Source organism: Aristolochia californica, unplaced genomic scaffold (genome assembly GCF_029961685.1).
Source record: "Aristolochia californica isolate CCGP_79_NKW_82.1479 unplaced genomic scaffold, dmAriCali1.0.hap1 SCAF_4, whole genome shotgun sequence".
In the NCBI taxonomy this organism is placed as follows: domain Eukaryota; kingdom Viridiplantae; phylum Streptophyta; class Magnoliopsida; order Piperales; family Aristolochiaceae; genus Aristolochia; species Aristolochia californica.
Genome location: NW_027182103.1, coordinates 39,775,750 through 39,792,983, shown reverse-complemented (window position 1 = coordinate 39,792,983; position 17,234 = coordinate 39,775,750). Strand labels below are relative to the sequence as shown.

The window sequence follows — 17,234 nt, the reverse complement described above, 5'->3', positions numbered from 1 at the left end:
AAACAACCATTGATCAATTAGCATAGACGAGATCGGGTACTCTCTCTAAGGAGACCTAAGGTTGGAGTTCCTTCAAAAGCTCACGTTCCTACATCATTGGATGTTCTAAGACTGCTAGATCCTTCCCTTCTTCGTCAACTAATTTGGAAAGTAGAAGAGATCTCCGGGTGATTCGATCCATAGCGAAAAAACCTAACATCAATTTTGTTTTTGCAAGAGAGGGAAGGAGATATATGCCCTCCTAGTCATTTCCCAAATAGACTTGTCCTATAGTGAAAAGGATAAGGGTAGATGACTCTCTCTCTCTCACTCTCTCTCTCCCTGTATTATGATTATGATGGGGCAGGAGAAAGCCAATATTATTTGGAGTGACTATATTACTTACATAAAGAAGGGATATTATCTTATTGATTATGTTAATAGAAACATATAAGAAAAATGGCTAATAGAAATTTTTTTGATTGACCAAATTTATAATGGATATTAAGGCCAGATAAATTAATAATCAACCAAAACTTAACAAAAACACATTACAATAACTTTAGAATGCATTTACCCAATAGAATCAATTTGAGTAAGCTAATTCGGTTTCTGTTTCTGCTTCCTGCTCCTCTATGAGGTCTGCAGACATGGGTGATGGTATCCTGTGGCGCATTAGAATTCGAGAAGTGGCAATTTTGGCTGTTTTATAGTTCAATCCTATCACTCTCTCGTCATCCAAATCGATTCTCAGGCTCTCCTCGCTGCAATCCTCCATTAGCCGCCGTAAATGTTTCAAATTCTCTACTTCCACACCGTTCACTTTCTTCACCTGGTAACCAAAATCATCAATCTTCAACACTTGGAGCAATCACAAAGCCAAAACAAATATATATATACAGCAACAACTTGAGAGATTTAGTACCTGTAGTTCAGAAAGGCGTTCGTACCCTGCATTAACATCATCCATGAGCACCTGAAGCAAGAAAAATCTTATCAGTTGTGGGAACAAGCTCATGCTATTTACTAATGAACCCATTTCTGTGAAAAAATAGTAGCATCTGAAGGAGAAACGCTAGTTCAAATAGAAATAAGTGTACATATCAGGAATTAGATAAAGGGAATAAGACTACCTGAGAGAGGATAACTAGTTGCTGCGTAGGCTTTTTGGGAAGTTCGCGTAGTGCACGCTCACACAACCGACGCGGCGAAGTGTTGTACCAGTCCTCTCCATACTCATGGAGGTAAGGTTGGGTTAACGGGACAAAAACAAGACCAGCAAAAATGTAGTAGCTAGGGAGTTTATCAAACTGGTGAACTGGAACCAAAGCTTGTAACTGCAGAATTTGGCAAAGAAAAAGTGATCTAATAAGAAGTTGATAAGAAGTAGCTTCAAACAAACAAAAACTCAAGAGCTGTTCCAGAGGAAGAAGAGAGGAGGAAAACAGTGCAGACCTACTGAACAGGAATAAATGTTTCATTTGTAATCTTATAAAGGCGGAAAGGAAAAGAAAACAAAAACGGAAGCATCTCAAGTTTTGATGGACTGCCAATCATTTTTTGTTCTGAACGGTACAAAATCAATTATATCAAAAAATACAGAAAGGATGAGAGGGACGAATGTTTTTCCAATTTCAGTTTTGAATCCTCAATTAACTTGAAAAGTACAAATTATCAGTTACTATCAAGAAGCACATGGAAAGTCCAAAGTCAACCACCATTTTATTTTCTAAACCTTCAAACAATCCATTGGCTGTTTCTGGGTAAAACTATCAATTAATTCACCCATCTCGAGTAGAGGGAAAGAAAATTTTAAAAACAGCTTTCAGTTAACTTTCGGTAAACAACTCAAGCCTAGTTTAAGGACCGATCACTACTCGCTATGTTGGTCTCAACCAAATGACAAAACCTTCATTGTCATTCCAGTTAGCTAACAAACAAGGTCCAGAGAAGCAGATATAAACCAGACATAAGGATACAACAAAGTTGAATGACAAAAGTCTTACTGGTCGCAAGGTTATGCTGACTTCATGCTCCACGCCATCCCTCAGTATTGTTACTTGAGCTGATTCATTGGGTTTTTTCATAGAAACTAGATGATCAAATGTAATTCGTTCTCTATTCCTGAAAGGAACTGCAGATAGTATGCATGAGCATGAATCAACACTATACCCCAAAAAATAGAAAATAGAAAATAAGAGAGAGAGAGAGAGAGAGAAAGAGATCTACCAGTTCCATCATTGGCTAGAGGCATCCCATCAAATGCTAAAATAATGTCATCCTTCTTAAGGACCCTATAGGCATCAGACAGAGGATTAATTTTGCTTACAAGGACACCTGTCATCTCTGGCCGCATGCGGAAGTGCTCTCTCAGTTGCACATTTTCAGTGGGTTGACAGGATAGACCCAGTGAACAAAACCCAACATATTTCCCACTCTCCTCCACACCCCCAATAAATTGTTTAATTATGGGGACTGGTATGATATACCTGCAAAAAGTAAAACAGATAGTTAAGCAAATGGTAAGTAGCAATTCAGTATCATCGTGTTTTCAATGAAAAGGTAATTTATCTTTTCAAAACAAAAAAATTGTGGAAATTTATTATCATTGTGTTTTCAATGAAACATTTCGTTTTGCCCTTTCATACTCTCACCAATTGAAAGGTTTAACATATCAAAACTCACAATCTGGAAAAGCATAAAAAGACAAGTACCTTCAGAAAAGCAAAGGATGCATATATAGTCCTATGTCATTTCATTCCAGCGGCATTCTTAAATACTCCGTTTCTGTATTAATAAATATTCTATAACATGGGTGGTCTTTGGTTCAGTGACTACAATGGGGAGCTTCTAGTTTGAGGTCTTGGGCTCAAATCTCACTTGGGTACAGGATCCAAAATTCATAAAACAAACAAATAAATAAATGTATAATTACAAACTTATAGAAAATGATTTAGAACCATTTTACATCAGTTCCAGGAAAGTTTTTCAATGACACAGCCTATTTGTTTTGAAAAATCTGATATTTGGATGAAAAAGAAGAGAAATAAGAGAAGAACTTGGAGAAGAGCAGCAACTGCTACCTCGGATTGTGTCCTTCAAAAAGGATGGCCCCTTTTCTTTTAATCAGGGTTTTAAGTATTTTACATAAAAGGCAAAAAATACTCCCCAACACATAAGCTTACATATCTCCTAAAATACACCTCTAAAATGAATGAAAATTGAACCATAGGCATATGAAGACATTGCCTACCTAACAAACATTATATGAGATAAAAACATAATATATGAAATAACAAAAATACCCTTGAGTTGATATTTTAACACTCCCCCTCAAGCTGGAAAATAGATATCAAATAACCCCAGCTTGTCACAGAAGGATACATGTTCATGTCTTCCCAATGTCTTGGTAAACACATCCCCCAACTGGTCTGAAGACTTCACATATGGAGTTATCACACTTCATGACCATAGGACCTGGTAACTGGAAAGCAAATTCAAGAAGAACAGATTAATTCACATAAGCTCACTAACCATGTGAGCCATTGCTCGATATTTAGCTTCTGCACTAGATCTAGCCACAACTATTAATTTTATACTTTCCAACTTACCAGGTTACCTCAAACAAAACAACAGTAGCCTGATGTAGACCGTCTATCCATTTACACCCAGCATAATCAACATCAAAATATCCATGTACATCAATCTGTCTATTCTAAGTATGCAATAGATCTTTTCCAGGTGCACCCTTCAAATACTTTAAAATCCGTTGAGCAGCTTCTAAATGTGCTTTCTGTAGATTTTCCATGAACTGGCTCACAATTCCCACAACAAATGAAATATCTAGCCTGATAACTCTAGCATAAACCAATTTACCTATCAAGTGTCGGTATTGAGTTTTGTCCTTGAGAGCAGGACCCTATGTGTCATGAAGGTTATGGTTGACTTCTATGGGAGTATCTACAGGTTTAGCACCTAACAAACCATACGCTTACAACATATTTAATACCTTGTTTGTTGCGGGTAACTTCAATGCCAAAAAAGTACTTGAGGGGGATCTAAATCTTTCGTCTGGAAATATGTGGCCAAGTATTGTTTAACTTCGGTAATGCCTTCAAGATCATCACCAGAGAGTATAATATCATCTACATAGACTATCAAAACAACCCCCCCCCCCCGAGCAACATACCCAGGAGGTTGCTCCATATAAACTTCTTCATGCAAATCTCCATACAAGAAAGCATTTTTCATATTAAGCTGAAAAAGATGCCAACCTTTATTAACCGTTAAAGAGATTAAGATACATATCAAAGTAAGGCTACAGGAGAGAATGTCTTAAACACATCAACACCAAAGGTCTGTGTATAACCCTTTGCTACCAATCGGGCCTTGTGTCATTCAATAAATCAATCGATATTATATTTTATAGTATATGCCCAAAAACACCCCACAATAGTAGCTCCTACCAGAGGATCACATAAACGCCAAATTCCCAGAGACAGCAAACCACTCATTTCATCATCCATAGCTTGTTTCTACTCTGGAGAACACAAAACATCCTGCACTGAATGGGGTATTGTAGAAGTAGACAAGGACAGAAAAGGATTTAAAAGAAAGGGGACAAAAAGTCAAGAGTGTTAAGTTGTGGAGCCTAATCCATGATATATTAATTCTTGTTTCATTAAGGGTAGTTTGAGGATTGCACACTTATAATTCGATTGCCCTAATTTGCTCTTTATATTTAGGGGCGTCGTTGTTAGGGTTTTATCACCTAGAGTATTATCATTATGGAGAAGGATCTTTAGTTGTGGCCCAATAGAGGTTAGAAAAAAAACTTGTAAGTGTGTGTGATTTCTCTTGTAAACTATTTCATCTTCATAGTGGATTACTGCAGCGGCGGAAGACAAGACGTAGTCTCACCTTGAGGCAAACTTGTATAAATCTTGTTTGTTCTCGTGCTTGCTTTTTTTTTTCTTCTTCCACATTTATTATTATTACTCTCATTAGTTTGGAATTAGAGCGTCTAATTCCTAACAAAGAGAAACATATTTAGATATAGGATGAATAGTGCAAGACCGTTTACCTTTCCGCAGACTAATAGGCAAGTCCAAATCTCATAGAATAGAACTTGTAGGCAAAGAGGAAGACGGCGAGGTATGAAAAGGTAGCTCAATAAGCCTATCTGTTGGAGGCACTATAGCAACACGAGGATGGCAAGTATAGACTCGAAGAGGTGGAGAGGAACCTGATGGAGCTGGGACATCTAGAACAACAACTAGAACTGAACTATCTAAAGAAGACTTAGAAGAAACAAGAATCTCACAAGAGGACTCAAAATACGGGGTATGCTCAAAGAAGGTCACATCAGTAGACATATATGTCTTTCAGTGAACGGGACCATAGCATTTGTACCTTTTTACGACGATAATACCCTAGAAAGACACATTTGCTTGACCGAGGTGACAACTTATCAAGTCAAGTTCCAAATATGTGGACAAAACAAATACAACCAAAAACACGAGGTACCATATCAAATAGTTTACAATGTAGTTTTAAAACTCGGAAAGGAACATGACTATTCAAAACAAAGGAGGGCATGCAATTAATTCAAAAACAAGAAGTTAAAACATCATCCCCCCAAAACGACTTAGGAACTTTATGTGTAGTAATAGTGTCCGAGTAACCTCAAGTAAATATCTATTTTTACGTTCAACTACCCTATTTTATTGAAGAGTATAAGGACAAGATGTCCAATGGGTAATACCATGGGAGGCACAAAAAATTGAAAACTTATGATTAATATATTTCCATCCCATTATCAATATGAAACACATGAACACAAGCACCAAATTGATTTTTTATTTCACAAAAAAAATTCAAGAATACATCAAAGAGTTTAGATTTCTGCCATAAAAGATACACCAAAGTTACTCGACTAAAATCATCAATAAATGACACAAAATATTTAAAACCAAATGGACTAGGAATCCGACAGAGACCCCATACATCAAAATGAATTAACTCAAACAATTTAGTGCTACAACTAGAACTAACTGGGAAATTAGACCGATGATGCTTTCCTAGCTGACATGACTCGCAATCAAATGAGATATCTACAGGTAATGAAGGAAACGATTGACACAACTTAACAGGTGATAAAATGTCCCTAGAAATATGGTTTCACCTACCATAGTGAACACATTTCCGATTTCCCCTATCATTCCGACCACGATCATGGGTAGAGAAGGAGCGACCTCTACCTCTATTATGACCACCACGAAACTGACCATTAGATCTGCTAGTAGAGGGTTGGAGGTTAAGAGCAACTGCATCTGAGAGACTTCCACTTGAGTTATTTTTACTCACTAATGAAACTTCAGCCCGAAGAACCCTATTATATGCTTGCTCTAGGGTGGTCACATCCTCATTAGCCAACAACTGAACTCAAATGACATCATACTTAGAGCCCAAACCATCTAGAAATCGAGTCATGTTAATCTGATTTTCTTTCTTACGAATATCGTCAACATTCATAGTAAATTGATGGAATGTGTTGATTTCAAGTAGTTTCCCTCTCATCTTAGTGAAGTAAGTTGTCACTGATCTACTGCCACTCTTCATGTTAAAGTATCTCACATACAACTCATAGATTCTCGACAAGTTACTTTCCTAAGACAAATAGATGCTAAGGTAGTCTACACTGCCTTAGCAATATTACAACTCAAAATCTGGTCATTAAATCATGACTCCATACTGTTGACCAAGCAGGTCATCACTAAATTGTCTTCAACCACCCAAATCTCAGTATTAGGTATAGGGGGGATTATCTGTTATATATTTGGTCATCCTTCTAGCCCTCAAATACATCAAAACTAACCGTAACCAATTGACATAATTCGATCCATTCAATCGGATCGTAGTTATCTGAATAGGCCGAGAGAATTTCACATCAAAGCCCTCATTGGTCCTCTGGATAGCAACTTGCATGCTGGATTCAGCCATTATACACCACAATCTACCACAATTCAGGGCAACAATGCGTCAACCAATCAAATGGGAACATTTTTCCCCAAAAACATGTGTAGTCAAGTAGGCCCCACAATTGAACCAATTAGGGCAATCCAGCAGTAATCCCAATCAATTTCAGCAATCAAGACCAGGCATTGAAGAATAAACAACTCAATTGCATGAAATTTGGGTGACACATGCAACATTGATGATGATGCAAGTAAGGTAGAGGGAGACGTAAGCAATATTGAAGAAATTTCTCAAATTGGGATCATTAAATGACTCAAAACCCCAATAATCTTTCAATTAGTAGTAGTAGCCAAGAGCCGAGAGGTTATGGCAGGCAGAAAAAGGGGATAAAAGCAGTTTTTACCCTACCAGTCCAGAAATCTGTGAAGATCTTCCAAAAGGGTTGCAGAAGATTGAGAGCAGAACCACAAAAATGAGATCAATCTGCCCAAAAAGTTCTTAACCTTGCTCTGATGCCATGAAAAAAAACTGATAGTTGGGTGAAAAAGAAGAGAAATAAGACAAGAAGAGCAGCATCTGCTGCCTTGGAGTGTGTGCCTAAAAAAGGACACCCCTTTTTCTTTTAATCAAGATTTTAAGTGATTTTACATAAAAGACAAAAATATCCCTCAAAACATAAACTTACATATCTCCTAAAATACACCTCTAAAATGAATGAAAATTGAACCATAGGCATATGAAGACATTGCCTACGTAACAGACATCATATAAGATAAAAACATAATATATGAAATGACCAAAATACCCCTGAGTTGATATTTTAACATGTTTAACAACTAATTAGTTCTTTGACTTTCATCTGGAGCTTATACCATATATATTTTCTTAACTGAGTATACAAAATTTAGGAAGAAGAAAATACCAAATGACTCCATATTAGCTGTAACTTTGCTATTCCTGAAAAAAAAATAGTTATGTTCTCTATTTTATTTTTTATTTTTTTTTGAAGTGATGCTATGTTCACTACTTTTAATAAGCTCAAGTTAACAAATCTTCTTTTCTTGGTTTTTATTCTCTTGACTGTTGCTTTACACTATGCACACTTTTTCCTTGAAAAATGGCATGCAATTCATTAGAAAAAAATACAAATCTGTCCATCACCAGATGCTCTAGTTTCCATAGTCACTAAGTTGCATCTTTTAACATTAAATGATATGGGGAAGTAAGTTGAAACAACACAGAGAAGGATATTGAACAGGCAGTAAGAGAACTTCTTAGAACTTACCCAATGTTCTCTGCACCTGACAGATTCTGGAAAGCCACTCCAGCAACCTTGTCACCCATAATTGCCGGCCCACCACTGTTCCCAGGATTAATAGCTGCATCAATTTGTATAGCCATGAGCTGGGTTGCACCATGAACATACTGTGTTGGCTCAACTCTAGAAACAACACCTTTAGTGACAGAGATATTGTCACCACCTGCACCCAGAGCACGTGGCAATGTTTCAATAACTGAGAAATGAACTAAAGATCCTTCTTTCAATTTAGTACTGTCGGCGAGTAGATTTGATACCTTGAGGATACCCAACAACAGCTACTGATTCTTGTAGAAGAGGAATGTCACCAAGCTCTAAGAAATGCAAGCCATCCCAGAATTCTTCACTTTCAACTGTCAGAATGGCCAAATCACATTCATGTCCAACAGCTTGAACTTCTGCTCTATATTTGGTAGGGGAACCATGTTTCCTCACCAGAACAAATGTATGATCAGCTACCACATGAGCATTTGTTAGGATCCTCTGACCAGGTATGACAAATCCTACAAGTGTTCACTGAAAATTAGACAAATGCTATCTGCATGAAATTTTCACCATAGACCTGGTTCCATTAGATGACAAGAAAACCAGATGTCCTTGACATACCTACCAAATTCAAGATTCCTCTATTGCAAAATCTTTGCATGAAAGTTGAACTCTTTTAGTCAGACAATGACTGGAATACATAAGAAAGTCACAACATTCCTCATCTTTTACACAATTTTATGCCACAATAGTGTACAGTGTCAAATTTAAAACCTGTGCAAATTGTAGGAAAAAAGCCTATCGTCTAGGATTGAGAGGATAAACAACCAGATTCTGTATTGAGGCCTTCCAACAGTTACTTTTCAACATAAACTGCAAGTAGACTTGGGCCTTTGGATCAAAGGTCACATGGGAGGTTTCTAGTATGAAATATTGGGTTCAAGTCTCACCAGGGGATAAGGGGGGAGTGTGCACGTGTACTCGACATTCAAAAAAACATAAACTAAAGTATATGACACCATATGCTATATTATTGCGAAACCTTTCTGAGAACAATATATTAGATGCTTTGGTATGCATTTGTGTTCCATTATCATCAAGCAAAATTTCCTTTTTTTTTTTTCAGAATAATCAAGATTCTCAATCTCAAACCTCAACAATGCGATTTTGGGATAGCACAAAAGAATGAATACCAATTTCTGAATACACAAATAGCTATATGAACATGTATCTGTATTCACATATAAATATATGTACTTATGCCTTTATTCATGTGGACGATGAACCTACACCAGATCACTGTTTCTTCTGGGATGGAAGCTCATGATTTGCTCCATTAACTATCAGACTACTACCCATACATACCAGGATATTACTTCAAAGGGGTTGTTAACTTATTTTCTTTTAAATGAGAAGGATTTTCCACAAATTATAAGATGCTTCCAGGTAAATCCTTTTCTTCAGTTAAACAACCCCTTAATGTTTTCTGTAGGAGCTATAAAATTAAAATGATATACTTACTGTCATTGAAGACAGACAGGCATGCATCCATCTGCTTCCTGCTTCAGCTCCTGACCACCAGACCTCAAGAGCCAACCCAGAACATAGCCCTCACCACCATTGGAATAGAAATGACTCATATGCAATACATATTTTAACAAAAGGGCATGTTTTCAAAAGTACTTTGTGACAATGTTATTGCCATCTTCTTCCACTCAGCTCAGTTCTATGGTTCCACAAAACACAATATAATTACTATACGAAGATGTGTTGCAAGGTAGCAAATATTTCTCTATTTCATGTCCACCGGAATAAATTTGTGGAAAACCTCTGCAAGCATGCCTTGCTAGAGGACCAGTAGAAAGAGTGGCTTAGTGGATCCTTATATCAAGCTTTGGTCTTGTACATAAATCATAAGTTGTTACTCAACTAAATCCAACAATTTCCTTTACTTCCCTAGTTTTGCTTCAGCATTATCAAGTTCGATAGAAAACATTAACCAAATGCATCCAAAAACATGCTATTTTATACATCACACCTTCAAATCAACTAAAATGCACAAAATGACCCCCTCTATTTCAAGCTAAAAGCAGTTTGCAATGTGGCTTATTAAAATTAAAAAACCTGAAAGGCTTCCTGGCTTAGCCATTAAACTCAAAACTAAACAATAAAGTTCAGTTTTTAAGCGCTAATCGAAATTAAAACCACAGAGAAACGAGACCCTCTTATATGCTTGACATTAAGTTCAGAAAAAAAAAAAAAAGGGGGGGGGCCTATCTTACCTGATCCCATGGTCTCCTTTTGAGACTTGTTCTGCCATGGAAGGAAGTGATTGGGGCTACTCGACACAGTAAATATCTTGACCACCGAATCAAGAGCGAGCTCTATTGGAGCGTAAGCGTCAGCATGACGAGACGGAATTTGATGAAGGACCTCTTCATCTCCAGAAATAGAATGGAAGAGCCTGTAGCTTGTACGAGGGGGGGTCCAGTTGACTAAAGAAATGGAGTCGAGAGAAACAGAAAAACGGGAAGATAGACAAAGCGAATGGAATGGAGTAAGGTGACCAGCTGAAAGGGAAGCTGATAGGAAGGGGCGGAAAGTAGAGAGCTTGCTAAAACTTCTGAAGGTACAGAGCATGGTGAGGGAAGGCGGACAGGTAGAGACGCGTTGGTGCAAAGGTTTGTCTCCCCCAGTCCCCTGCTCAGCAAAGGTTCCAAACCCGCGAAGAGGTTTACGAAAGTCGACCTAATAGACGTGTTAGAGTGCCGCGAGACGGGCATGCAATAGACATGCTGTGACCTTAAACCGGTGTAAGCGATATTAGCAAGCGTGTCACGCTATTACACCGAGTGAAAAATCACTTTTAGTGTAGCTTAGTTTAGTAAGGACGATTTGTATGCTATAGTCATTCTCCTGGTACAAGAAGAAATAAAGCAATTGGAAGATCCAATTCAAAAATATTTTAATTGATTATTATTTTAATTTTGATTATTATTTTAATTTTGATTATTATCATACCCATGCAACAACAATAACGTAGATGTTCTTGTTGTATTGCTATGCAACTGCCAAGTGGCTTCACTCTTCCGTAGACACAAGTACTCTTTGTAATGTGGTATGTCCCTTTGTCGCACCTCCTAATCTGCAATGATGTAGTCCCCCTTGTGAGAATCTATAGACGTTCGCAATCCGATGGTGCATGAAGGGTCAAAAGAATTTTTATTGTAATGATTTAAACTACTTAAGGGAGGTTACTGCATAGAAAATGAAAGTGAATTACTTTTTTGTGTTAGTGTGTGAAATAAAAAGTGCAGAGAGAATTTTTATTAATTACACGTTACAATAAATTTAACTTTTATAACTTTTACTTAACTTTTTTATTAATAAAAAGATAGATTTTAACTTGCGAGAAATTAATAAATAATTAAAATATGAATTAAGATTATTGAAGTAATTAAATAAATAAAAATAAAATAATTAAACAAATACTTACTTTTATAATCTCAAAATAGTTAATAAAATTATAATTTTTACAGTGTTTAAATTCTCACTCTTAAACTAGTAATTAAATATAATATTATCATTAATTTATATAAAAATGATATTTTATTATATAAAATTAGTCTACTAACTCTTATAAGATAAGTGTACTTAACTTTTTTATTAATAAACTAATATAGATTTTAACTTGCGAATAATTAATAAAATAATTAAACAAATGCTTACTTTTATAATATCAAAGTAGACAATAAAATTGTTATTTTTGCACTATTTAAATTCTCACTCCTAAACTAGTGATTAAATATAATATTAACTGTCATTAATTTATATAAAAAGCATATTTTATTATATAAAATTAGTATGTTAAAGTGTGAAAAAACAGAAGACAAGAAATTTACAACAAAGACCACATCCACCTTCTTCTTTTTTATTTTATTCTTCTTTAGATTTCTGCTTTGCCCTTTTTTTCAAAGTTTCAAGTTTTCATTTTCAAACTTTGGATGAAGAAAAAGTATAAAATGTTAGATGCTCTTTGTCCAATGTTTCAGAGTAGTTGTTGCTGGTTGTTGGAATTTTTTTGTAGCTTTGGTTTTGGTGTCATTATGGGTTTTCTCTCTTACATAAATCAGTTTGTTGTTGTTGATTTTCATAACTCCATAGATTTAGCTCATTGGGATAAAACAAGAGAGAAAAGAGATTATGGACTTATGTCTTATCCCTCGCCCTGAAATTCAATTTATAAATTGATAAAATTATAATATTATAATTATACCCCTGTTACATCAATGTTATCTTTATGATACGACTCTTTATTTACCATAATATCATCACTGTGTGGGCCTATGGGCCTTCTCTTTTGTCTATGGGCTTGGACCCATCTTCCATACACTTGGACTTGTGGCCCTTTGTCGTCTAGGCTTGGGCCCATCTTCCAACACTCCCCCTGAAGCTAAGGGTGAAAAAACATAAAAAATGCTTAGCTTATTGCAAATGGTGTATAAAATCTTCCCGTATAATATGGCTGTCCACCATATCTTCCAACATTCTCCCTCAAGTTGGTGGTATCTTCCAAGAGGCCCAACAATCATTATATAAGTGAGAGTAAAATCACTCCTAGCCATAAGACATCGCTCCATACTCCAGTCAAATGACTCATGCTGGATGTTGGACACACTCCTATCCTTTGTAGATAGTGGGTTCATAGGCATTGCTCAGAAGTGTAGTACAACTCCTCCATCACGATGTCCCAACACGGGGCACCAACTCTCAAATGGAAGGAGTAATAAATGCCAATAAAAGGGGTAAAATCACTCATATTCGTAAGACATCGCTCCATACTCCAGTCAAATGACTCATGTTAGATGTTGGACACTCATATCCTTTGTAGATAGTGAGTCCATAGGCATTGCTCAGAAGTGTAGTAAAACTCCTCCATCACGATGTCCCAACACGGGGCACCTCTCAAATGGAAGGAGTAATAAATGCCAATAAAGGGGGTAAAGAGTAATCACTCGAAAGATGATATTTTGGGGTCATGCTTTCTACTTCATCAAAACAACCAATGTTGACAACAATTAGTAACTGAGAAGTCCTTCTTTAATAATAATGTCTCAGCCAAAGAGACACAATAGCAATAGCTGAAATGGGCTTGGGCCCATATAACACGAACCAAATAAACCTCAAAAATGACCCATAAAATAATCAGCTACGAGTCCATCATTAAATAAGGAATTTGCACAAAATAATATATTGGAACCAAGTAATAAGCTGCCAATACCTACAAATAATAATCCAACTGGAGACAAAGGACCGAGTCAAACCTAGTTAGATATCATACTAATATTGTAGAATCGCTGGAGGAATAGGCAAAGAACATGTGACCTGAACCCGTATAACAAATGCAGGAAGAAAGTGAGCCGGGCTGAGTCAAGTTGACCCTACCCGAGTTGATTAGGCTTGGTCTAGGTCGTTCCGAGTTGACTCCATTGGAACAGAACCAAGTGATCCTCGGTTTGCTGGTTCGCCGGCTTGACTCGGGCGAGTTCGATTCGAGTCTCGGTAGGTGCTGAATCGACGCTCGATTAAATCAAGTTTCCTAACTTAGGAAACTTTTAATTCAACAACATTGTCATCGTCTTCAGTGAGGCCGGCTTCCAAACAGAGTGGAAAACCAGAGAGGGCGTAGCCAGCGATGAGAGGAGTTTCTACAATAAGAAACAAAACAGGAAAATCAACAACGTGTTCGTCCAGAAATGACAACATAGAGGAAGGAAACCAATGAGTCGATAGCTGGATAACAACAACTTTCGTAATCGCTAGAAAATGATCTTTCGAATATAGTAGAGAATCCTTGGAGTAACAAAAAATTCTCGCGTTCAGTAGGTCTCACATCAGCAGTGAAGAAAACTTTCTGAGTTAGAGTGCTTGCTGGTTCTTTGCCAAAACTTCCAAGTGAAGATGCCTGCGGGAGTAGAGGCTTTTGTCTTTGCTCTCTTCTCCTAGGATAGTTCGGTATGTGGGTTATGACATCACAATGGAAAATGGTGAGACCTTCTTCAATCTTATGATGGAGTACATCTAAGGCGGTTCACTCTCCGACTTTATCAAGCTGCGTGAGGGTCGCTTGAAGGAGTCTTCTGCACTGTTAATGTTGGCAATGGTGGAACTAAAATCTGGGCAAGCTTCCGTTACCTACTCCTTCGTCTTCGTCCCTATTCGAGTAATAGCATAACAAGCTTCCTGAAGCTTTAACTATCAAAATTTATTTTCTTTGTGGTTTCTCATCGACAACAATCTGTCATCGGCGATGGTTCCTACAGCATACCAGTAATTTTAATATGGCCTCTAGGTCGCCCCTTCCAGGATTCGAACGCACGACGTGGGAGCCCGCTTTGATACCAAATGTTACATACCTAGCCAATACATTCCAAAAGACCGCCCTATTAGAAGCGGAAGACATAGGTACTTAACCCATGACCATTTACTGTTTACCAAAATTTTCACTAAAGGCAAGTTTCTTATGGTGGTATATGTGGATGATATTGTTATTACGTGCAATGATCTTTGTGGCATTCAGAAGGTAAAACAGGATCTTAATAAGGAGTTCCAAACCAAGAACATCGGGCTTCTCAAGTACTTCCTTGGGATTAAAGTTCTTCAGTTTAGATATGGTATAGTCCTATCACAAAGGAAGTGCATACCTGATTTGTTGAAGGAGACTGGGATGCTTAGATGTAAGCATACTGACACACCTATAGAACCTAATGTTAAGTTGTGTGCAAGAATTGGTAATAATGTTGATGTTGATCGGTTTCAACAGTTAGTTGGGAAGCTGATTTATCTCACAATCACAAAACCAGATATTTCCTATTCAGTTAGTGTTATCAGCCAATATATGCATAAACCATAACAATCACATTGGGAAGAGATGGAAAGAATCCTTCAGTATCTCAAGAAAAGTCCAGGTCAAGGGCTGCTATATAAATGTTATAATCATATAGAAAGTGGAGGCTTTGCTGACACTGACTAGGCAAGGTCCCCTGATGACAGAAAATCCACATCTGGTTACTGTACAACTATTGGAGGCAGTCTAGTCACCTAGAGAAGCAAAAAACAAAATGTAGTGGTTAAATCAAGTGCGGAAAGGGAATATAGAGCTATGACACTTGCGGTAACTGAATTGTTATGATTAAAATTATTCATGATTGAATTTTGGTTCCAGATAACAAAACTTATCCAAGTTCACTGTGACAATCAGACATCTATTCATATTGCGACTAATCCAGTCTATCATGAGAGAACCAAGCACATTGAGATAGATTGTCATTTCATACGAGAAAATTTCAAGTCGGAATATATCTATGCAATATATCCCTTCAAAGAATCAATTGGCGGACATCTTCATGAAGGCTATTGCTATAAAGTCACTCACAGTTAAGCTAGAAATATTTGATGTTTTCTCCCCAGTTTGAGAGGGAGTGTTGAAGTAGTTTGAGTGGTATTCTATGTAAATATGAGAGTGAGTGGCATAAGCTATAATTAGTAGTTATTTTAAGTATTTTTTATTCTTATGTATTAGGACATCCATGCCCCACCTACATAAATAAGAAAGAGAGGGGGAGAAGCCCATTCGTGTGCTCTCTCTTAATCCCTAAAGTTTCTCTCATCAACTCGTGCTTTTGCCTTCTCTTTATCATCTTCTCTTCTCTTCTCTTCTTCCTTTTTTTCATCTTCTTCTCAAACCAAATTATCCATGGATTAAATCCTATAATTCATAACGTAAAGAACACATAATTATGTAGACAAAAGCTAAAGAATGTTATTCTAACGGATAACAAAATCAATAAAAGAACATTTCGATTTCCTTAATTAGAAAAAGTACTTGAATCGTGTTTTATCTTAAACATACATTAACTCAAATGAAAATTTAATAAATAAAATTTATAAATAATCAGGTCATTGGGTATGATATAACCCATATCCATTCTATTTAATACAGTGTAGTTGCACATGTTTTAGGATAAGAATTCTTGTTCCATTTTTATTCCATTTAACAAATGATAAATGAGAAATAAGGGAGACGACCCTTCATGAAAGTGGGCAATAAGTTGATGTGAAGTTCCACAATTTTGGAAAGGCTGGAGGCCTCAAAACATACCTGACCATATTTGCACCCAGTCTGTCTCCCCGTGTCTTCACTCTTTGACACACAAGAGAATTCTACCCTTGTTCTTTTGAGGCTTTGTTGCCACAAGTAGCCACCCGACCCAAGATAACCTCTCATCTTCTCTAGTGTAGCTTTCCCACTCCACCTTTGTTCCTTGTATATAGACACTTTTATGCTCAGACATTGGAATTGCTGGCCAACAATGAACGGAAGTAGTCGCCGGAAAACTGTTGCGCCTCCCACAAACGCAGCTCGGAAGGACCCGAGAGGAAGTATCTGCTCCTCTTCCACGAGTTGCTCAGGTGCCAAAAGGAACAAGTACTCGTACATATTTCTAAGTAGTTTTAATGTCGCAGGGAATTATCCGCCGCAGAGGATTCGGTCGGGGAAGAAAGGTGGAATTTAGTTAATTTGTAAGACTTGAAAGGCAAAACGGTCAATTCCGGGGTAACGTCATGCATGGACATGGTTGTAGATGCATGGAGGCATGGATGGTCCAGACCGCGGTCAGGGAGCAGAGGTACGGACACGTGGCAGGCGGTTTGGTGGCAATAAGTGGGGGTCATTGACGAACACACGCACGCTAACGCCGCTGCTGCTGTGACTCGGTTGCTGCCACTTGCTGAGTGCCGCCTGCCGAGTGCTGCCTTCTTCACCTTCAAAACCTTTTTGTCCCCGCCCGCGCTTCCCCCCTCCCTCGTCTCCCGTACCGGCCCCACTCTTTTAATTCTCGCACGTCTCCCGAAGCCTCAGGGGAGCCATTTAAACCTCTCCTCTGACATGAAATGTTACAATACGTGACAT

General features: G+C 37.5%; 1 protein-coding gene across 1 annotated transcript; it reads right to left on the bottom strand.

Annotated features, from left to right (window-relative positions):
- Positions 1-464: 464 nt before the first annotated feature.
- On the bottom strand, positions 465-11,020 carry LOC137962761 (protease Do-like 10, mitochondrial). The gene is made up of 8 exons (XM_068809813.1): positions 10,543-11,020; positions 8,533-8,778; positions 8,243-8,438; positions 2,209-2,468; positions 1,986-2,113; positions 1,113-1,316; positions 905-955; positions 465-811 (listed from the first exon to the last, which is right to left on the bottom strand). Exons 1-8 carry the CDS (start codon positions 10,898-10,900, stop codon positions 566-568), a joined length of 1,689 nt encoding a protein of 562 aa, XP_068665914.1. The 5' UTR covers positions 10,901-11,020; the 3' UTR covers positions 465-565.
- Positions 11,021-17,234: the final 6,214 nt, after the last annotated feature.

Excerpts from the sequence above, each read along its gene's own strand:
- LOC137962761 (XM_068809813.1), bottom strand. The coding sequence starts at position 10,900 with ATGCTCTGTACCTTCAGAAGTTTTAGCAAGCTCTCTACTTTCCGCCCC. Across the intron at positions 8,439-8,532 it reads TGTTGTTGGGTATCCTCAAG|GTGGTGACAATATCTCTGTC; the intron begins GTATCAAATCTA and ends CTCTGGGTGCAG. Across the intron at positions 2,114-2,208 it reads TCTAGCCAATGATGGAACTG|TTCCTTTCAGGAATAGAGAA; the intron begins GTAGATCTCTTT and ends TACTATCTGCAG.